The sequence below is a fragment of the Pelobates fuscus genome, chromosome 3 (assembly GCF_036172605.1).
Source record: "Pelobates fuscus isolate aPelFus1 chromosome 3, aPelFus1.pri, whole genome shotgun sequence".
In the NCBI taxonomy this organism is placed as follows: domain Eukaryota; kingdom Metazoa; phylum Chordata; class Amphibia; order Anura; family Pelobatidae; genus Pelobates; species Pelobates fuscus.
Window position 1 is genome coordinate 424,505,788 of NC_086319.1, and position 23,459 is coordinate 424,529,246.

At 47.0% G+C, this 23,459-nt stretch overlaps 1 protein-coding gene across 2 annotated transcripts; it reads right to left on the reverse strand.

Moving 5' to 3' along the window:
• Positions 1-635: 635 nt before the first annotated feature.
• Positions 636-21,934, reverse strand: LOC134603659 (non-receptor tyrosine-protein kinase TNK1-like). Of its 2 annotated transcripts, none has more exons than XM_063449830.1 (14): positions 21,748-21,934; positions 10,649-10,819; positions 9,494-9,564; positions 7,289-7,495; positions 6,858-7,010; positions 6,460-6,737; positions 6,067-6,193; positions 5,813-5,959; positions 5,638-5,732; positions 4,836-5,000; positions 4,683-4,759; positions 4,075-4,499; positions 3,865-3,960; positions 636-937 (listed from the first exon to the last, which is right to left on the reverse strand). In XM_063449830.1, exons 2-14 carry the CDS (start codon positions 10,809-10,811, stop codon positions 815-817), a joined length of 2,127 nt encoding a protein of 708 aa, XP_063305900.1. In that variant the 5' UTR covers positions 10,812-10,819; positions 21,748-21,934; the 3' UTR covers positions 636-814. The 2 variants fall into 2 exon arrangements, with proteins under 2 accessions (XP_063305900.1, XP_063305899.1); XM_063449829.1 differs by having other exon boundaries at positions 4,683-4,756; positions 21,748-21,828.
• Positions 21,935-23,459: the final 1,525 nt, after the last annotated feature.

Here is a 23,459-nt window from a genome sequence, read left to right on the forward strand (position 1 = left end):
CCCTCACATACTCTATACAATCCTCTAGAATCTACACAGTTCCATATCCTCGTTACTGTAACAGATGTTGCTGTACTTTGCAAAGTATGTGGCCGAATGTAACCTTCCGAATGGACACTTCCTCAGTGATGACGTGTGGGCAGAAATGTGAAGTTACAGCACGTTTTAATAAATCAACAGCATTTGGAGTTTCCAGGCCGGTAATATGGGTCGTTCCTGGTTTTTGAAGACAACGAAGCAGCAGTTTTTATATTAAACCGTCAAGAAAAGATCCGAGCTCAACAGATACAGTATGGCAAGCTCCACAGTTAAACAGTTGGCTAAGATGACATCCAGAATTGCAGCAGTAATATATCAGAACCATAAATTATTGTAAGCCAGCCACAAGATGGCTGCTCTCTGTAGGTTATAATTGCATGTATGATACGTTCTTCATTAGCCATATGTCCACCTCGGAAGAACCCTACCACGACCCCTTGGTTCCAGTTATACAACACGTCTTGTTGAATGCTTATAGGTTACTGGGCTGTCCCTTCCGTCATAGCATTTATTGGTGACCTAGTAATCTGTGTAAAATGAGCATTTGGCTTATGCGGCATCCAGTTCCAGGTAACTATTGTGGCCATCGTTTAAATCCATACAGACTATTTGGTGAGGCTCTTACAGTTCCCCTCCTTCAGCCATTCTACAAATGGCTCTAACCATCTAACATACGATGACTGTGGCCATCTTAATGAAGCTTTAAAATGGTCATTGTGAAGGTGACCAGCACCCTTACTCTTGTTTCCTGGCCCAAAAAAACCAACAGATTTGTTCATTGAAAATTAGCTCGTCGCAGCACGTAGCGGGACGCAGACTCCAGACTCCATTGACATTTGTCCAAAATGCGTCGGCATTCGTCCTTGGTGTAACGGGACAGGTTATAAAGCTGTTCCACCTGGAGAGAAATGAGGAAAGGGTTAATTTTGTTTAACTGGAATAAGGTGAGAAGTTAAAACATTCCATAGAACAGTGTTCATCAAGTAATAAATAAACTCACATTAGCCAGAGCAAACCATTTGCTCAGATTCTGGCCACTTGTTTAGTCTGCCAAAGCAATTTGTAATTTCTCAATTCATATTCTGGGAGCATGAGTGTCAAAAACCTTAATAGATGCAGTAGCACAGAGAGACCTGGCACACTGGGTCAAGGTATAAACTAAAGTGAGAACTGACAAGAACGGAACGTGAATTTCAAAAGTTACACCAAAAACAGAAAAATTATCCAAGTCAATGGTTTCCAATCTGGCTAATTTGCCAATTAATTTACTGTATGTCTCACTTTAGAGAATAACCCTGCTAAAAATGTCTCCAAAGCCAGATTTAAATCTATATCAAACAAACCTGTGTATTAATAGATTTTATTCTACACACTGGAAGAATAAAATGTGCTTTGGTTCACAATAACGACTGGATTTGAAGATTATTTTGGGGGTTTAGAACGCCAAAGAAGTCAGCGATTAAGCCATTACGGACACTTCCTTAGTGATGTGTGGGCAGAAACATTTAAAGGGACACTATAGTCACCTGAACAACTTTAGCTTAATGAAGCAGTTTTGGTGTATAGAACATGCCCCTGCAGCCTCACTGCTCAATCCTCTGCCATTTAGGAGTTAAATCCCTTTGTTTATGAACCCTTGTCACACCTCCCTGCATGTGACTTGCACAGCCTTCCATAAACACTTCCTGTAAAGAGAGCCCTTTTTAGGCTTTCTTTATTGCAAGTTCTGTTTAATTAAGATTTTCTTATCCCCTGCTATGTTAATAGCTTGCTAGACCCTGCAAGAGCCTCCTGTATGTGATTAAAGTTCAATTTAGAGATTGAGATGCAATTATTTAAGGTAAAATTACATCTGTTTGAAAGTGAACCAGTTTTTGTTTTCATATAAGTGATTTAACTCCTAAATGACAGTGAATTGAGCAGTGAAATTGCATGGGAATGATCTATACACTAAAACTGCTTTATTTAGCTAAAGTCATTTAGGGGACTATAGTGTTCCTTTAAAGTTACAGCACTTTTTAATAAATCAAGGCCAGTACAGCAACTTCTAAAAGATGGGTCGTTCCTGGTTTTTGAAGAGAACGAAGCAGCAGTTTTTATATTAAACCGTCAAGAAGAGATCCGAGCTCAGATCATACACGAGAGCCAGCAGATATCTGTACAGAGCGAGATGTGCACCATTGCTAGATCACCAGAAGGGGGCGCAGTGCACTGCCTACCAGGCACTCTGTGACCTCTGTAGCAGAACCAGAATTCAACTGCTGCAGGACAAAACATGCCTTGTCACGGTTACCCTTTCCATCACAGTATTTACTTTGTAGGCTGAATGGTGACACTTGTCAAACAATGCACATTCCCTCAAACACCATAGGGCGAGTGTCCCTTTAAAGGGCATGTTTGGTTAGCGGCCATGGAATGTCACCAAGTTACAATGTGACATTTACAGCTCGATGGCTCTTTTACCCCCACAGATTCCCAGTGGTACGTATAAAACCGCATGTATCAGAGTAATAACATTGTATATATAAAATCCGAAATTAGATTAATTTGTAAATACCTCATATAGCCAGCTTGTGTTACAATTAACAAGTGCAAATAGTACAAGGAGATACCGTTCGAAAGGTCAACATTTGCAAAATATGTAACATTGGGTAATATCTGTTAGTAAATCCAATACCAGCAATGTGTATATATTTACAGATTTAACAGCTCATCGCCAAAAATTCTGCTAATAGAGACGTGACTTTTTGGGTTTGAAAAACACAACTTTTCAATGTTCCAGGACTATTTTAAGCCCCATGTAGGCAGAAACAGGGAAGAGGAGAATAAACAAAACAAAACAATCTCATCTAACTTTACTTCAGCCACATCCCCTGAGGTTTGACTTATTCAGACACCTCACACCTGAGCCAGGTTTGTGGGAAGTTAAAGGGTAATATTAAGACATATCTTATTGGCAGGCAGAACACAGAATAACTGGTACTGTATCAACAGCATCATCTGCATGTGTGCCAGCATACAGAGCTGGCATCCGACACGATGGCCAAAGTGCCCAATCACTGTGCAGCCGGTCCCAGTGATCTGATGCCTCTGATGGGGCACTGCAGGACAACCAGCCATTGCAAGGTACTGTGTAGGATTAACATACAGGGACACCCAAAGGACCTGGGTGTTGCCTCATTGACTAACTCATAGGTATCCAACGACAGGGGAATGGTGCCACAGCGATACAATGTATGAGGCAGCTTCCAGGAAGCTATGGAGCCACTCCCAATAGATGGGCTTGCCTTGACTGCCGTGGAAGACTTTACATGGAACATACAGGTGATACTCGATAAATTTGGGGTTTTCATGAGCTGTAAGCCATAATCATCGCACTTATGACAAATCACGGCTTGACCCATCTTCCTTTGCGTGTAATGTGTCTATCATATATTAGTTTCCCCTTTTACATTGCATTACTGAAATAAATGAACTTAAACACAATATTATAATTTTTTGAGTATCACCTGTATAGAGGGCAATTTCCCAAGTGATTAAATCATAGATTTAGCCTGAAAACCTCACCAGAGTAAACCGTGTAAGAAAGTAGTAATCACTAATGCAGGATGCGGTTGCAATTTTTAAGGGCCAGTCAAGGTGGGCATAATCTGAGTGGGATGGGCTGTTGTATACAAAAGGTGAGCATGGTCTATGGGACAGGTCATGATATATCCCAAGTAGGACATTGAAGGAAATGTTACATTTCAGAAAGCATAGTGGATGGCTGGAATTGACACAAACTGGTACAGATCTGCTTAGATTGTCAATATTTCCGTTCCTAACCTTGAGAGTCTGAACCGCTCGTGTGACATCCCCAGAATGGGAGCGAAGAGCATCTCGACATTCCTCTGTGGTCACTCCATGGACTCTATCTTCAACCTAAGGAAACAGAGAAGGGCAGGGATTGGTACTGTTAATGCAATCAACATATGGAATACAGACAAGGGTAAAAACATTTTACTTTGTACATAATAGCACAGAAAGCTCACTCACGTCTTTTATTTTCTTCTGAAATTCATTTTCCCCTGATCCTCGCTGTCCTGAACCTTTTCCTCCCCCATCAGACAAAGAAACCCCTAGAGGGGGTCTATTAGCAGCCCCGGCATCTCCCACATTCAGAAGAGGAGTAGAGGCTGACATTTTGTCCTTGTGCACCCTGGACATTGGCTGTGATGGATAATCAGCATGGGGAAGAGGAATAAATCTGTCTTTAGCAACGGGGGGCTTAGGTTTAGGTAGTACTGGTGGACGAAGGTTTTGAAGGATTCGGCGTGGGGGTAAGTCACTCATTCTTCGCCGTGATGCCTCACTGGTAGAAGAACTCTCAAGGTCCCGGACGCGGCTTTTGGGTGATGGCACATGGTGCTGGTCACTTGGGGGACAGAGTTCAGAGATGGACTCAAGGCTTTTCGTAAGTCCTGGAAGCAGAACCAAGAATTTGAGAAAAGAAGAGAGAGAGTGGGGGATAGAAAAGCTGTAGAAAGACATTATTTAAGAGTAGAAATGAGCATTTGCTGTGGATAGTTAAGGTGGAGAAGCAACAGGTAGCACTTAAATGATAGAAACAATAAAATCCCCTTTCCTCCAGAGTTGCTACTTACGTTGCATCCTCAGCAGTTTGACTCCTGAAGCTCCTGCTCCTCCTCTACGTCCAACATCTTTTCCTCTAATCCTCCTGCTAAGAGAGATGCATAATGAAGTGATAAGCTTCTCAGGCTTGGGAGAGAAGACAAGAGGAGTAACAAGAAACTTACTCATTATCTGCGTCCCCCTCGCCAAGCGACAAATGTCCCAGACTGCTGGATAGCAGTACAGAGCTCCGAGCTTGAGCAAGGTCCTCTGGGGCAATAACAGACACGGGAAAGGGGCCCACCTTCAGAGTCCGTCTGTTCTGTCCCCTCCAGGAATGAGGATCCAACCTGAACAGAGGGGCAAACTAAGGGTGAAAACCAGATCGTAAAGGGCAATAACATTTATTCTCAAGACAGGGTGATAAAGATCCAACAACCAATGGCCCATTAAATAATTCGCAAAATTACCGATTCCTTGAGTTTAAAGAGAGTCAGGATTTGCCGCTGATCCAACTCACAGATCAGTTTGTTACATATCTCCTGGAGGTATTATCTGGTATTACTTCCAGCAAATCACAAGGAAACAAATCTATTTGGTGAGATCATGAAGCAGCCAGACTCGGAAGCGGTGGCCATTAAGCTGCTATATTTAGTCTCATTAAGATAATCCCGTGTATTTGTGATACCAATTTTACCAAGATTAGCCAATATCGCATTCAACAGTAACATGGATTCAAGCCATCTCCGTGTGCCTGAATCTTGGACATCTTATTTTAGATTTCATTACTTTTGTTATTTCATATTGTGTATCCCCTAAACCAACTAGTGCTTAGCCCTGCAAAGTAAGATAAGATCTAGACAGGATGCAGCCAATCATGAAGGAATGGCAGCCACCTACTCGAAGATATGCCCTCAGCAACAGTTAGGGGCTTTGGGGACTGTTATAAAAATTGCTGAAGCCAAGCATGACTATATATAGACTTACCCTGTGTTGACAATGGTCACAATATCCCCAGCTTCCAGATGCAGCCAGGCTGGGTCATTCACATCGTGAGATACTCTGACATCCAGTGGCCGAGCCTGGAGATAGAAGAAAGGAACTTAATATATCTCCCACTGTTCATCACTTCCTAGTCCCCTAATAGCAGAGCTCAACTCACCTCCTGCAGCAATCCAATCAGGCTGTTGAAGTTAGGCCTGTGGTCTGGTCTGTGTGCCCAGCATTTTGTCATGACCGAATACAAAGCTTGTGGACAATCATCAGGCCGCTCCAAACGTTCCCCCTCACGGTCAATTTTCATCAATATCTACAGTAACAGAAGTAACAAGTCAGCTTGCACAGATATCACGCCACCAATATAGCTTTCCTTCCAAGGTGGGACCATATTAAAGAGTGAGGTGAGCAATGCATTACCTGTCTCCCACTCAAGCCCAGCCAGGGCTCCTGCCCATATGTGAACATCTCCCACAAGGTGACTCCAAACATCCAGACATCCGACGGGTGAGAAAAAGTTCCAATCTTCAGACTTTCAGGGGAGCACCTGCACAGCAGAGAAGGTATTAGAGAGTCCCTTTTCTAAAAATCTAACAACTCCCTACAGGAAGGGAGGGTGTGTGATTGGGGCTAAGCTACATGAACACCCTGGAGGGTGTCATGCTGCCCATCGTCCTTTGTCATCTACTGTGTTCATGTTAAGCTTCAGGTTATCCATCTACTACAGTTCAATGTTTTATACTCTCCCTATCTGCCATTTGCATCACAGACTCCTTACCCCCACACCCTCTAATACTTTAATTTACAGCTTACCAAGCAAAAGGTATCTTGCGGTTAGCGGACATGATGTAATGGTCATTGTGACCAGCAAGTGCTCTCATGAGTCCGAAGTCCCCAATCTTTACCACGTCCTCACTTGTCACTAGAATATTCCTAGCGGCAAGGTCCCGGTGGATGAATTTCCGAGACTCCAAGTAGCTCATCCCAGAGGCAATTTGCAGGGAATAGCTCCAGAGGAGCTGGAGAGAGAAGGCACCATAACGAGAGTGAAGAGCGTCCTGCAGAGAACCCAATGGAGCCAACTCCGTCACCTAGTGGAGAAACATACAGGTCCTTTTATGGGGAAGCCTCACAAGTAGCCAGTCTCCCTCTAGTAGAAGGAAGGTAATAAAAGGGGCTTACATTGCAGAAAACACTTTTCTCAAACTCACCATTTTTAGTGGCTGTGTCAGCACCACTCCATACAGGCGAATAAGGTGGGGGTGGTCCAGTGCGTACATCGAATTCACCTCTTGGAGAAAATCGAGAAGTGCTTGTGGGTCAGAGCCAGCGTCTGTGCGCAAAGATTTTACTGCAACGTTTACCTGTTGGGAAACAATGTATTTAAAGGGACAATCCATTAGGGAATACAATATATAACATTTACAGTTTAGTAGATATTATCCCTCAACGAAAACATGTAATTTTTGTGTTTTGGGTGCATATATCAAAACGGCTTGTAAAAGATGGTTTATGTGTTTATAGTGGTCCTTTAACAATCTTTTCCGAGAATTGTTATACAGTAGAATAATCTCTTCATAATTAATCTAACAAAATAAGCTTGGCTCCCTGGTTACACAGTTTTGTAGGTTTATACACTCACCGTCCGCCCACTGGGCACCCGCCATTCGCCTCTCCTCACCACCCCAAAACAGCCATCCCCAAGCCGCTCAAACAGGCTCAGGTCCCGCTCATTGATCAGACATTTAAGGGAACAGTCAGAGTCACTTCGAGGGTGAGAGGACAGAGACTGGGGGGAGTCTGGATACGGGGGAGAGTCCACCTGATCAGCTGCTTTTGCAGAGAAAACCTAACAGAACAAATAGACCGTTATAAGTAAAATGTATTTCTTCATCCAACACGCAGACAAGGTCATCTTACAACGTTAGAAATTAAATAGATTCTCAGAAATGATAGCATTTATTTTTGGCGTTTGATAGTGAGAATTTGAAATTATCTTCATGAATTTGCAGACTGTTTGATTGGAGACAGACTGGACTTATGTGGGCATGGTGTGCAGCAGGCAGTCCCCGGCATTAGGGGGGGGTGCAGCAGGCAGTCCCCGGCATTAGGGGGGGGTGCAGCAGGCAGTCCCCGGCATTAGGGGGGGGTGCAGCAGGCAGTCCCCGGCATTAGGGGGGGGTGCAGCAGGCAGTCCCCGGCATTAGGGGGGGGTGCAGCAGGCAGTCCCCGGCATTAGGGGGGGGTGCAGCAGGCAGTCCCCGGCATTAGAGGGGGGGTGCAGCAGGCAGTCCCCGGCATTAGGGGGGGGGGGGGGGTGCAGCAGGCAGTCCCCGGCATTGGGGGGGGGGGGTGCAGCAGGCAGTCCCCGGCATTGGGGGGGGGGTGCAGCAGGCAGTCCCCGGCATTGGGGGGGGGGAAGCAGCAGGCAGTCCCCGGCATTGGGGGGGGTGCAGCAGGCAGACCCCGGCATGGGGGGGGGTGCAGCAGGCAGACCCCGGCATTGGGGGGGGGTGCAGCAGGCAGACCCCGGCATTGGGGGGGGTGCAGCAGGCAGACCCCGGCATTGGGGGGGGGTGCAGCAGGCAGACCCCGGCATTGGGGGGGGGTGCAGCAGGCAGACCCCGGCATTGGGGGGGGGTGCAGCAGGCAGACCCCGGCATTGGGGGGGGGTGCAGCAGGCAGACCCCGGCATTGGGGGGGGGGTGCAGCAGGCAGTCCCCGGCATTGGGGGGGGGGTGCAGCAGGCAGACACCGGCATTGGGGGGGGGGGTGCAGCAGGCAGACACCGGCATTGGGGGGGGGGGTGCAGCAGGCAGACACCGGCATTGGGGGGGGGGTGTGCAGCAGGCAGACACCGGCATTGGGGGGTGTGCAGCAGGCAGACACCGGCATTGGGGGGGGGGGGTGCAGCAGGCAGTCCCCGGCATTGGGGGGGGTGCAGCAGGCAGACCCCGGCATTGGGGGGGGGTGCAGCAGGCAGACCCCGGCATTGGGGGGTGCAGCAGGCAGTCCCCGGCATTGGGGGGGGGTGTGCAGCAGGCAGTCCCCGGCATGGGGGGGGGGTGCAGCAGGCAGTCCCCGGCATGGGGGGGTGCAGCAGGCAGTCCCCGGCATTGGGGGGTGCAGCAGGCAGTCCCCGGCATTGGGGGGTGCAGCAGGCAGTCCCCGGCATTGGGGGGTGCAGCAGGCAGTCCCCGGCATTGGGGGGGGTGCAGCAGGCAGACACCGGCATTGGGGGGGGTGCAGCAGGCAGACACCGGCATTGGGGGGGGTGCAGCAGGCAGACACCGGCATTGGGGGGGGGGGTGCAGCAGGCAGACACCGGCATTGGGGGGGGGGGTGCAGCAGGCAGACACCGGCATTGGGGGGGGTGCAGCAGGCAGACACCGGCATTGGGGGGGGTGCAGCAGGCAGACACCGGCATTGGGGGGGGTGCAGCAGGCAGACACCGGCATTGGGGGGGGTGCAGCAGGCAGACACCGGCATTGGGGGGGGTGCAGCAGGCAGACACCGGCATTGGGGGGGCGCAGCAGGCAGACACCGGCATTGGGGGGGGCGCAGCAGGCAGTCCCCGGCATTAGGGGGTGCAGCAGGCAGTCCCCGGCATTAGGTATAGTGGTAGAGGTGGTGGGGCAGGAAATACACCAAAAATTATTTTTTTTGTGTTTAAAACAGGGCTTTAATGTAGAGTTTTCCAGGTTCTACCTGGTGTTTACTCATTGTGGACGAGTTATTTCTGCTGCTAGCAAACATGGTCCAAGTCTTGCACTCCATGCATTATATATCAGTGATAACAGGACAGGTTATAGGACACAGGGAGGAAAGGTAGTTTATTCAGACCAACCTTGTACATCCAGGATTTCGGTCGGACAGGGGGCTTCCTCTTTTTTAATGCTTCAAAAAGTCTTCTCTGCCCTGAAAACCACAAACTGTACATTAAGACTGGCCGCCCACGTATACACATAGATAATATACCTCTCTTTATATGTATATAGACACACACAGCATTCTGAACCCGGCAGATTACACACAGCGCTCACTCCTTCTTACACACCATGTGTCACCCATCACATGACCCCATTCCACCCAGGACCAGGTCACATCGGGTGACACAGGGTGACTCAAACACAGAACAGGTTATGGAAACAGATCACGTTATCCCATCAACGCAGGAGATCATATTACCCCACCACAAGGCACATACACAGCTACAGCTACCCCACCACACGGCACATACACAGCTACAGCTACCCCACCACACGGCACATACACAGCTACAGCTACCCCACCACACGGCACATACACAGCTACAGCTACCCCACCACACGGCACATACACAGCTACAGCTACCCCACCACACGGCACATACACAGCTACAGCTACCCCACCACAAGGCACATACACAGCTTCAGCTACCCCACCACAAGGCACATACACAGCTACAGCTACCCCACCACAAGGCACATACACAGCTACAGCTACCCCACCACAAGGCACATACACAGCTACAGCTACCCCACCACAAGGCACATACACAGCTACAGCTACCCCACCACAAGGCACATACACAGCTACAGCTACCCCACCACAAGGCACATACACAGCTACAGCTACCCCACCACAAGGCACATACACAGCTACAGCTACCCCACCACAAGGCACATACACAGCTACAGCTACCCCACCACAAGGCACATACACAGCTACAACTACCCCACCACAAGGCACATACACAGCTACAACTACCCCATCACAAGGCACATACACAGCTACAATTACCCCATCACAGAGTACATACACAGCTACAACTACCCCATCACAGAATACATACACAGCTACAATTACCCCATCACAGAGTACATACACAGCTACAACTACCCCACCACCACCACCACCACCAGGAGTTACCCCAGCACAGGGTGTATAGGAAGGAAACATAGGACAACAGAAGGTGTGATAAAAGGCATTTAATCCTGGGATAGCTCCTTTCCTCTCTTACCTGGCCGTCCCATTCCAATCTGATCCAGATCAAAGGGTTTCACAAAATCGAAGTGCCCCGGACGCGTAACATTCAACTCATCTCGAATCTTTGGGTAAAACTGCTCAAGCTGTACCTCTCTCAGGAGGGCCAGGAGCCAGTCGGTCCCCTCCTCTGTCACCATCTCACAACCTGGAACAACAGCAGAAGAAAACAGTGAGAAAGCCCGGAGCGAAACCGACGAGAGTCAATACTAATTAAAATACCTGGCTCAGAGTCAGGAGATCACAGCGAGGAATGACATTTGGCAAAGAGTCAAAGTGTTTCCGTTTAAAATGAATAAATCAAATACCAATTGCCGTATAACAAACTGGTAATCTGTAGACTGCACTACATACCCAAGCTGGGTCATTCGTGGGTACCTTCCGAGAGTCATCTTTACCCTCGGGTAGCCATCAGTGACATTGCACAAATGGACAACTTACATTAGTGTCTCCTAGTGAGAAGACAATATTAGTGCCACTTTATATGTATGTGTGCACAGCTTGCTCTAATAGTGCCACTTTATATATGCGTGTGCATGGCTTGCTCTAATAGTGCCACTTTATATATGTGTGTGCACAGCTTGCACTAATAGTGCCACTTTATATATGCGTGTGCATGGCTTGCTCTAATAGTGCCACTTTATATATGCGTGTGCATGGCTTGCTCGAATAGTGCCACTTTATATATGCGTGTGCATGGCTTGCTCGAATAGTGCCACTTTATATATGTGTGTGCATGGCTTGCTCGAATAGTGCCACTTTATATATGCGTGTGCATGGCTTGCTCGAATAGTGCCACTTTATATATGCGTGTGCATGGCTTGCTCTAATAGTGCCACTTTATATATGCGTTTGCATGGCTTGCTCGAATAGTGCCACTTTATATATGCGTGTGCATGGCTTGCTCGAATAGTGCCACTTTATATATGCGTGTGCATGGCTTGCTCTAATAGTGCCACTTTATATATGCGTGCGCATGGCTTGCTCGAATAGTGCCACTTTATATATGCGTGTGCATGGCTTGCTCGAATAGTGCCACTTTATATATGCGTGTTCATGGCTTGCTCGAATAGTGCCACTTTATATATGCGTGTGCATGGCTTGCTCGAATAGTGCCACTTTATATATGCGTGTGCATGGCTTGCTCGAATAGTGCCACTTTATATATGCGTGTGCATGGCTTGCTCGAATAGTGCCACTTTATATATGCGTGTGCATGGCTTGCTCGAATAGTGCCACTTTATATATGCGTGTGCATGGCTTGCTCGAATAGTGCCACTTTATATATGCGTGTGCATGGCTTGCTCGAATAGTGCCACTTTATATATGCGTGTTCATGGCTTGCTCGAATAGTGCCACTTTATATATGCGTGTGCATGGCTTGCTCGAATAGTGCCACTTTATATATGTGTGTGCATGGCTTGCTCGAATAGTGCCACTTTATATATGTGTGTGCATGGCTTGCTCGAATAGTGCCACTTTATATATGCGTGTGCATGGCTTGCTCGAATAGTGCCACTTTATATATGCGTGTGCATGGCTTGCTCGAATAGTGCCACTTTATATATGCGTGTGCATGGCTTGCTCGAATAGTGCCACTTTATATATGCGTGTGCATGGCTTGCTCGAATAGTGCCACTTTATATATGCGTGTGCATGGCTTGCTCGAATAGTGCCACTTTATATATGCGTGTTCATGGCTTGCTCGAATAGTGCCACTTTATATATGCGTGTGCATGGCTTGCTCGAATAGTGCCACTTTATATATGTGTGTGCATGGCTTGCTCGAATAGTGCCACTTTATATATGTGTGTGCATGGCTTGCTCGAATAGTGCCACTTTATATATGCGTGTGCATGGCTTGCTCGAATAGTGCCACTTTATATATGCGTGTGCATGGCTTGCTCGAATAGTGCCACTTTATATATGCGTGTGCATGGCTTGCTCGAATAGTGCCACTTTATATATGCGTGTGCATGGCTTGCTCTAATAGTGCCACTTTATATATGCGTGTGCATGGCTTGCTCGAATAGTGCCACTTTATATATGCGTGTGCATGGCTTGCTCGAATAGTGCCACTTTATATATGCGTGTGCATGGCTTGCTCGAATAGTGCCACTTTATATATGCGTGTGCATGGCTTGCTCGAATAGTGCCACTTTATATATGCGTGTGCATGGCTTGCTCGAATAGTGCCACTTTATATATGCGTGTTCATGGCTTGCTCGAATAGTGCCACTTTATATATGCGTGTGCATGGCTTGCTCGAATAGTGCCACTTTATATATGTGTGTGCATGGCTTGCTCGAATAGTGCCACTTTATATATGTGTGTGCATGGCTTGCTCGAATAGTGCCACTTTATATATGCGTGTGCATGGCTTGCTCGAATAGTGCCACTTTATATATGCGTGTGCATGGCTTGCTCGAATAGTGCCACTTTATATATGCGTGTGCATGGCTTGCTCGAATAGTGCCACTTTATATATGCGTGTGCATGGCTTGCTCGAATAGTGCCACTTTATATATGCGTGTGCATGGCTTGCTCGAATAGTGCCACTTTATATATGCGTGTGCATGGCTTGCTCGAATAGTGCCACTTTATATATGCGTGTGCATGGCTTGCTCGAATAGTGCCACTTTATATATGCGTGTTCATGGCTTGCTCGAATAGTGCCACTTTATATATGCGTGTGCATGGCTTGCTCGAATAGTGCCACTTTATATATGTGTGTGCATGGCTTGCTCGAATAGTGCCACTTTATATATGTGTGTGCATGGCTTGCTCGAATAGTGCCACTTTATATATGCGTGTGCATGGCTTGCTCGAATAGTGCCACTTTATATATGCGTGTGCATGGCTTGCTCGAATAGTGCCACTTTATATATGCGTGTGCATGGCTTGCTCGAATAGTGCCACTTTATATATGCGTGTGCATGGCTTGCTCTAATAGTGCCACTTTATATATGCGTGTGCATGGCTTGCTCGAATAGTGCCACTTTATATATGCGTGTTCATGGCTTGCTCGAATAGTGCCACTTTATATATGCGTGTGCATGGCTTGCTCGAATAGTGCCACTTTATATATGCGTGTGCACAGCTTGCTCGAATAGTGCCACTTTATATATGCGTGTTCATGGCTTGCTCTAATAGTGCCACTTTATATATGCGTGTTCATGGCTTGCTCTAATAGTGCCACTTTATATATGTGTGTGCATGGCTTGCTCGAATAGTGCCACTTTATATATGCGTGTGCATGGCTTGCTCGAATAGTGCCACTTTATATATGCGTGTGCATGGCTTGCTCGAATAGTGCCACTTTATATATGCGTGTTCATGGCTTGCTCGAATAGTGCCACTTTATATATGCGTGTGCATGGCTTGCTCGAATAGTGCCACTTTATATATGCGTGTGCATGGCTTGCTCGAATAGTGCCACTTTATATATGTGTGTGCGCATGGCTTGCTTGAATAGTGCCACTTTATATATGCGTGTTCATGGCTTGCTCGAATAGTGCCACTTTATATATGTGTGTTCATGGCTTGCTTGAATAGTGCCACTTTATATATGTGTGTGCATGGCTTGCTCGAATAGTGCCACTTTATATATGCGTGTGCATGGCTTGCTCGAATAGTGCCACTTTATATATGCATGTTCATGGCTTGCTCGAATAGTGCCACTTTATATATGTGTGTTCATGGCTTGCTCGAATAGTGCCACTTTATATATGCGTGTGCATGGCTTGCTCGAATAGTGCCACTTTATATATGTGTGTGCGCATGGCTTGCTCTAATAGTGCCACTTTATATATGCGTGTGCATGGCTTGCTCGAATAGTGCCACTTTATATATGCGTGTGCATGGCTTGCTCGAATAGTGCCACTTTATATATGTGTGTGCGCATGGCTTGCTCTAATAGTGCCACTTTATATATGCGTGTGCATGGCTTGCTCGAATAGTGCCACTTTATATATGTGTGTGCGCATGGCTTGCACTAATAGTGCCACTTTATATATGCGTGTTCATGGCTTGCTCTAATAGTGCCACTTTATATATGCGTGTTCATGGCTTGCTCGAATAGTGCCACTTTATATATGCGTGTGCATGGCTTGCTCTAATAGTGCCACTTTATATATGCGTGTGCATGGCTTGCTCTAATAGTGCCACTTTATATATGCGTGTGCATGGCTTGCTCGAATAGTGCCACTTTATATATGCGTGTGCATGGCTTGCTCGAATAGTGCCACTTTATATATGCGTGCGCATGGCTTGCTCGAATAGTGCCACTTTATATATATGCGTGTGCATGGCTTGCTCGAATAGTGCCACTTTATATATGCGTGTGCATGGCTTGCTCGAATAGTGCCACTTTATATATGCGTGTGCATGGCTTGCTCGAATAGTGCCACTTTATATATGTGTGTGCATGGCTTGCTCGAATAGTGCCACTTTATATATGTGTGTGCATGGCTTGCTCGAATAGTGCCACTTTATATATGCGTGTGCATGGCTTGCTCGAATAGTGCCACTTTATATATGCGTGTGCATGGCTTGCTCGAATAGTGCCACTTTATATATGTGTGTGCATGGCTTGCTCGAATAGTGCCACTTTATATATGTGTGTGCATGGCTTGCTCGAATAGTGCCACTTTATATATGCGTGTGCATGGCTTGCTCTAATAGTGCCACTTTATATATGCGTGTGCATGGCTTGCTCGAATAGTGCCACTTTATATATGTGTGTGCATGGCTTGCTCTAATAGTGCCACTTTATATATGCGTGTGCATGGCTTGCTCGAATAGTGCCACTTTATATATGCGTGTGCATGGCTTGCTCGAATAGTGCCACTTTATATATGCGTGTGCATGGCTTGCTCGAATAGTGCCACTTTATATATGTGTGTGCATGGCTTGCTCTAATAGTGCCACTTTATATATGCGTGTGCATGGCTTGCTCGAATAGTGCCACTTTATATATGCGTGTGCATGGCTTGCTCGAATAGTGCCACTTTATATATGCGTGTGCATGGCTTGCTCGAATAGTGCCACTTTATATATGCGTGTGCATGGCTTGCTCGAATAGTGCCACTTTATATATGTGTGTGCATGGCTTGCTCTAATAGTGCCACTTTATATATGCGTGTGCATGGCTTGCTCGAATAGTGCCACTTTATATATGCGTGTGCATGGCTTGCTCGAATAGTGCCACTTTATATATGCGTGTGCATGGCTTGCTCGAATAGTGCCACTTTATATATGCGTGTGCATGGCTTGCTCGAATAGTGCCACTTTATATATGTGTGTGCATGGCTTGCTCTAATAGTGCCACTTTATATATGCGTGTGCATGGCTTGCTCGAATAGTGCCACTTTATATATGCGTGTGCATGGCTTGCTCGAATAGTGCCACTTTATATATGCGTGTGCATGGCTTGCTCGAATAGTGCCACTTTATATATGCGTGTGCATGGCTTGCTCGAATAGTGCCACTTTATATATGTGTGTGCATGGCTTGCTCTAATAGTGCCACTTTATATATGCGTGTGCATGGCTTGCTCGAATAGTGCCACTTTATATATGCGTGTGCATGGCTTGCTCGAATAGTGCCACTTTATATATGCGTGTGCATGGCTTGCTCGAATAGTGCCACTTTATATATGCGTGTGCATGGCTTGCTCGAATAGTGCCACTTTATATATGCGTGTGCATGGCTTGCTCGAATAGTGCCACTTTATATATGCGCATCCATAATTTCCCTTTTCACATATTTTGCATATTTTGAACGCATCACTTTTGTAATTTTTTTTATTTTTTTTATTTTTTATGAAAATATCCCATTATTTGCTAATTAAATCTGGGAGGGCACTTAATTGTGATTTTTTTTTGAGTATTTACACAAACACTTCATGAGACACACTGTATCAAACACCCTGCATGGCTCGTAGCCGCACCCCACATGAATCAGTGACAAACTCACGTGCACGAAACGAGCAACGTGTGAACACGAGAGGAATGAGGAAGAGACAGAAAAACAAAAACATGAGATAGAACAGTGTGATTGTGATCACTGTAGGACAATTTAACCCCTTAAGGACCAAACTTGTGGAATAAAAGGGAATCATGACATGTCACATGTCATGTGTCCTTAAGGGGTTAAATAACTAGGACTGTATTATGATTATGATATTTATTTAGCGCCATCAAATTCCGCAGTGCTTTACAATGGGTGGACGAACAGACATGTAGTTCTGTAGATCAATATTAAAGCCCCTTCCCCCGCAGGTGGCCGCAGGTTACGCCAACATTGCGGCAGAGATAGCGGGCGGGTTGTACAACATTACCAGCCAGGGAGAGAGAATTCCACCGGGCTGATTGCCAGACAGGAAAAAAAAATATTCAAAAGCTATCTCTTCAGAATATTTTTAAAAAGAAAGACTTCAGGGACAGCGTCTGTACACCATAATCACTCCAGTAAGAGGAAGTGGCTGTGAAGCATAGAGTGACATTTTATGGATTAATCCTTAATATATAGAAGGGCTATGTGGACACAGACCCCTAAAAGTATTTTAGCTTGCTTAAGTGCTATACATGTGTAGAAACTAACACTTTTATAAATGAAACTTCTTACGTTCCCCTGGCTGTCAGAATGCTGGTCCGGACAGCTGGAAAAACTCAGGAGGCAGCAATTGCCCAGAGCACCTGCCTTGCAAAGACTACTCATTGAGCTGCATTGGGAAGTCTGTGATTGGACAGACACAGAAAGTCTGGGCGGGGTTAGAAGGCTGCAGAGAAGAGATCAGCAGCTTAGATATACCTCAATGGGATACTGCATAATAAATGCATGTTTTCATTGAAAGCTGTTGGGAAGAATACACTTTGTCTATATTTACCCAGGGCTTAAGATACAAATGACCGGCTGGCCAGTCTATTTAAAACTGGTCAACATGTCAGCGATTTGAAATATACTTTATCTATATCCAATGCTTAGTGAATATACCCCTAGACAATAAAGAGCTGTATAATATGTAACAAGTAATATGTGTTATATGCTGTATGTTTCGGTCTGTCGGCCTTATTTCCGGTGTTTCTCCCTTTGATCTGCATAGTAATCAACGGTGTAGTAAATATCTTTAATTCTCAGTGCGCATGCATATTACTGGAGTGCGTGGTTGTAGTGAAATTTAGCTTTGAGCAATGCCCAAACACGAAGATACACCTGCAGGCTTGCTATAGGTTAAGATGTTAAAATAAGATGATTTTGTTAGGATTGGATAATGCTTGTAACGACCACCCCTGTTTCCTCTTGATACAAAAGGACCATGGCAAGTGGAAATTCCTGACGGAGAAAATTCCTCACCATCAGAAGCTTATTTACTAAACAGTGATTTATATTTGTATTTGTGGAGTGTCCCTTTAAGTCTGAGAGGAACATACTATTAAGGGTTAACCTAATTTAATCAAGAGATATTGTGTTTGGCCTTCGTTGACCGAGTTCTTCCTGTGGAATCCTGGTCTGCGTGGCCGGCTACCTTTCCTTTGCTGGCCCTACGGTCACACTGGTAGAGGAATTCACTGCTAGTGTTGCCCACCCAGCATGTCACCCAGCCCCTGGTGACCAGAATAAGCATACTCTCTAGGAAACTTAGGGGCAATTAGAAGGTTCTCTCCAACCGGAAGACATCCCCCCCTCCCCCCCACCTGGAGACATCGTCACCCAGGAATCAGCTACCACATCCACAGCCCAGACATTCTGACATCCTCCATCAGGACCCTTCACATTGTAACCTGTAACTCCTTATTTATTTGGAAAAAGTTATTCACTAAACACTAGAGTGTAGTGAAACTTGACAAAATAAAAAAATTCCTGACATTTATATAACAGCAGCACTAATGGCTGTGGTGCGGACAGACTATTTTTTTTTTTTAATAAGTTTTGTTCCATGTATTGGAATGATGTGTACTATGGTCGTTGCTGAAGCTGAAGGAAGCAAGGTGAATTGTTAGTGTAGGACCCACCTAAGAGGTTTGCCTTGACGTGGCAGGTGAGTCAACACCTAATGGCCATTGGAGTGATATTAAAAATCACTCCAGTTATTTAAACGTACACAGGGCTTAACATAGTTTGTTTTGAATCTTGCCATGGGTGGGGGTAATTGTTCCGGAATATGGCTTAATCCAGCTCCCAGTACGCAGGAAGTGGGATAATTATAGAAACACGATATCTCATCGCTCTGTGAAGTCTCATGCTGCCTAGTGGGTGGCAGGTTGGCACGTGTAGTGTGGAGGGTGTGGCTGGCACAGAACCGGTCCCAGATTAAAGGGGTGAGAACGATATCCAACATGTGAATGCGGTCAATGTACGGATTGCATGTCTGCACGTGCTTGTAGGTTTATTTACACAATATTCACTCTCAAACCCACATCCGCACATCTAACCACCGGCACCGTTACAGAGCTACGCATCTAAAACCGTGGCTTCTCTGGGAGGGGGCTTCTTATTTATACAATGAATGCCATAATACTGGGTAACCCTCTATCCCACACCCCAAAAAATATCCCCTCATCCGATTTAAAAAAGGATCACAACCCCTCCCCTTATAGACAGAGCACAATTAAAATGAGTGAATTCACCCCCCCAACCAAATCATACAGAGCCCAATCTAAAGAGCGATCCCCCGAATCATACAGCGCCCAATCTAATGAGCGATGCCCCCCCAATCATACAGCGCCCAATCTAAGGAGCGATGCCCCCCCAATCATACAGCGCCCAATCTAAGGAGCGATGCCCCCCCAATCATACAGCGCCCAATCTAATGAGTGATGCCCCCCCAATCATACAGCGCCCAATCTAATGAGTGATGCCCCCCAATCATACAGCGCCCAATCTAATGAGCGATGCCCCCCCAATCATACAGCGCCCAATCTAATGAGCGATGCCCCCCCAATCATACAGCGCCCAATCTAATGAGCGATGCCCCCCCAATCATACAGCGCCCAATCTAATGAGCGATGCCCCCCCAATCATACAGCGCCCAATCTAATGAGCGATGCCCCCCCAATCATACAGCGCCCAATCTAATGAGCGATGCCCCCCCAATCATACGGCGCCCAATCTAATGAGCGATGACCCCCCAATCATACGGCGCCCAATCTAATGAGCGATGACCCCCCAATCATACGGCGCCCAATCTAATGAGCGATGACCCCCCAATCATACGGCGCCCAATCTAATGAGCGATGCCCCCCCAATCATACGGCGCCCAATCTAATGAGCGATGCCCCCCCAATCATACAGAGCCCAATCTAATGAGCGATGCCCCCCCAATCATACAGAGCCCAATCTAATGAGCGATGCCCCCCCAATCATACAGTACCCAATCTAATGAGCGATGCCCCCCCAAATCATACAGAGCCCAATCTAATGAGCGATGCCCCCCCAATCATACAGCGCCCAATCTAATGAGCAATGCCCCCCCAATCATACAGCGCCCAATCTAATGAGCGATGCCCCCCAATCATACAGCGCCCAATCTAATGAGCGATGCCCCCCCAATCATACAGCGCCCAATCTAATGAGCGATGCCCCCCCAATCATACAGCGCCCAATCTAATGAGCGATGCCTCCCCAATCATACGGCGCCCAATCTAATGAGCGATGCCCCCCCAATCATACGGCGCCCAATCTAATGAGCGATGACCCCCCAATCATACGGCGCCCAATCTAATGAGCGATGACCCCCCAATCATACGGCGCCCAATCTAATGAGCGATGACCCCCCAATCATACGGCGCCCAATCTAATGAGCGATGCCCCCCCAATCATACAGAGCCCAATCTAATGAGCGATGCCCCCCCAATCATACAGAGCCCAATCTAATGAGCGATGCCCCCCCAATCATACAGTACCCAATCTAATGAGCGATGCCCCCCCAAATCATACAGAGCCCAATCTAATGAGCGATGCCCCCCCAATCATACAGCGCCCAATCTAATGAGCAATGCCCCCCCAATCATACAGCGCCCAATCTAATGAGCGATGCCCCCCAATCATACAGCGCCCAATCTAATGAGCGATGCCCCCCCAATCATACAGCGCCCAATCTAATGAGCGATGCCCCCCCAATCATACAGCGCCCAATCTAATGAGCGATGCCTCCCCAATCATACAGCGCCTTATAGAGTACAATTTGACCCCCCCTCCCGTCAATCCACTTATCAGTATCTAACAACAAATATCGGTCGTAGAGTATAAAGTCGCCCTTTGTACCGGCTGACCGTTGCTCTCAGTGACCCCCTACATTACAACGAGCAGGTTATTGCAAGAGGTGGAGGGAATAAAATAATAATCATGGCATTTTACATCCTAGCTCTGTTAGAGATACGCTATGCAAGTCAGTCAGCTCCTAACAACCTGCTTTAGAGAGTCTGCCCTAAGGTCAAGCCATGTATCCACTATTACTTGCAACAGAAAAACAGGTATTACGTGGGACCAGCCTTCCTCAGCATAAAAAAAAAAAAAACTTTCACATAAAGTGTTACGTTGTGTAAAATCTCAGGAATTCAATGGGGAATTATTAGAGAATTTTACATTCTAGGCCAATAGGCAAATCAGAACAATTCTCCAAGTCAGCTCTGGGCTCAATTAGTTTTTTTTTAGCTTAAACTATGAAATTTGCTTTAAATTGCTCTCTGTTCCCCGTTTAGTAAATAACCCTAAATCACCGCCCACGTCCTGCGCAGAGGGTGGGATCACCAATTTCCCATACAGCGTTTAAATAAAGCCATTATTCAATTAAACAGTGTGATAAACAGAGTCAGACAGAACAAAACGAGAGTAAATACAGCATTCAGCGAAATCATAGAACGGAACGCACTGTGGCCCCTGGCCTCCCGGAAGTCACTGTGCGATTAATACCGGGCTTATTCACTAAGCCGTGATCCGTGGGAAAAGACAACTCACATATTTTAGACCAAAAAATCCCCAAAACAATTGTTTTAAATTCCCTGAGAGAACATTCAAGTTTATTTATTGGCAGTAACTCACAATTATTGTGAGTGTGAGTCGAGCAGCACTCACCTGAGAGACGGCTATAAATCAGAGTGAGGAGACCGGGGAGACTCTTAAGACGAACCAGGGTGACACCGCGTAAATCTCCAAGAGCAGGTTGTCTCGTCCTTCTCCTGCAATACACAGATTGTCTGTCTCTCTCTCTCTCTCTCTGTCCCGGGATAGACGGAGTGTCTCGCCCCGTGTAGAGTGCAGTTTACCTGTCTAATGACACTGGCTCAATATAAACACTCTCTTTCCCTCCCTTCCACGGGGCTGTCCTGACGCTCCCTCCTCCCCCCACTTTCTCAGACTCTCTCTCTTCCTATGTCTCCCTCACTGCTTCCACCAATGGCTCCTGTCTCTATAACCAGTCTAGTTACCTGGCCTGTGGTTTCCTGCCCCTCCCTAAAATCCCTCACCTGCCCCCTCCCCCACCGCAGGGAACTTGCTTAACCTCTCTCCAGCCACAGCACAGCCTTACTCTTCTCTTATCACATGCCAACCAGAGCTCAATTACCTGTCCTTACCCCCTCCAACCAGAGCTCCATTACCTGTCCTTACCCCCCTCCAACCAGAGCTCCATTACCCGTCCTTACCCCCTCCAACCAGAGCTCCATTACCTGTCCTTACCCCCTCCAACCAGAGCTCCATTACCTGTCCTTACCCTCTCCAACCAGAGCTCTATTACCTGTCCTTAGCCCTCTTCCTACCAGAGCACAAATAACATGTCCTTAGCCCCTCTCCAAGCAGAGCTCCATTACCTGTCCTTAGCCCTCTCCTACCAGAGCTCCGTTACCTGTCCTTAGCCCCCTGCAACCAGAGCTCCTTTACCTGTCCTTAGCCCCCCTCCTACCAGAGCTCCGTTATCTGTCCTTAGTTCCCTCCTACCAGAGCTCCGTTACCTGTCCTTAGCCCCCTTCTACCAGAGCTTCTTTACCTGTCCTTAGCCCCCCTCCTACCAGAGCTCCATTTCTGTCCTTAGCCCCCACTCCTACCAGAGCTCCATTACCTGCCCTTAGCCCCCTCCTACCAGAGCTCCTTTACCTGTCCTTAGCCCCCCTCCTATCAGAGCTCCATTTCTGTCCTTAGCCCCCACTCCTACCAGAGCTCCATTACCTGTCCTTAGCCCCCTCCTACCAGAGCTCCTTTACCTGTCCTTAGCCCCCCACTCCTACCAGAGCTCCATTACAAGTCCTTAGCCCCCTCCTACCAGAGCACAAATTACCTGTCCTTAGCCCCCCTCCTACCATAATTCAATTACCTGTCCTTAGCCCCCCTCCTACCAGAGCTCCTTTACCTGTCCTTAGCCCCCTCCTACCCGAGCTCAATTTCTGTCCTTACCCCCTCCTACCAGAGCTCCATTACCTGTCCTTAGCCCCCTCCTACCAGAATTCCATTACCTGTCCTTAGCCCCCACTCCTACCAGAGCTCCATTACCTGTCCTTACCCCCTCCTACCAGAGCTCCATTACCTGTCCTTACCCCCCTACCAGAGCTCCATTACCTGTCCTTAGCCCCCTCCTACCAGAGCTCCATTACCTGTCCTTAGCCACCCTCCTACCAGAGATCCATTACCTATCCTTAACCCCCTCCTACCAGAGCTCCATTACCTGTCCTTAGCCCCCCTCCTACAAGAGCTCCATTACCTGTCCTTACCCCCTCCTACCAGAGCTCCATTGCCTGTCCTTAGCCCTCCCTCCTACCAGAGCTCCATTACCTGTCCTTACCCCCTCCAACCAG

What these genes read in the sequence shown, in the direction of transcription:
- LOC134603659 (XM_063449830.1), bottom strand. Translation starts at nt 10,811, where the DNA reads ATGGTGACAGAGGAGGGGACCGACTGGCTCCTGGCCCTCCTGAGAGAG. An exon ending in CGAAATCCTGGATGTACAAG is followed by an intron (nt 7,496 to 9,493) that starts GTTGGTCTGAAT and finishes TTGTTCTGTTAG; the next exon opens with GTTTTCTCTGCAAAAGCAGC. An exon ending in CGCAAGATACCTTTTGCTTG is followed by an intron (nt 6,194 to 6,459) that starts GTAAGCTGTAAA and finishes TCTGCTGTGCAG; the next exon opens with GTGCTCCCCTGAAAGTCTGA.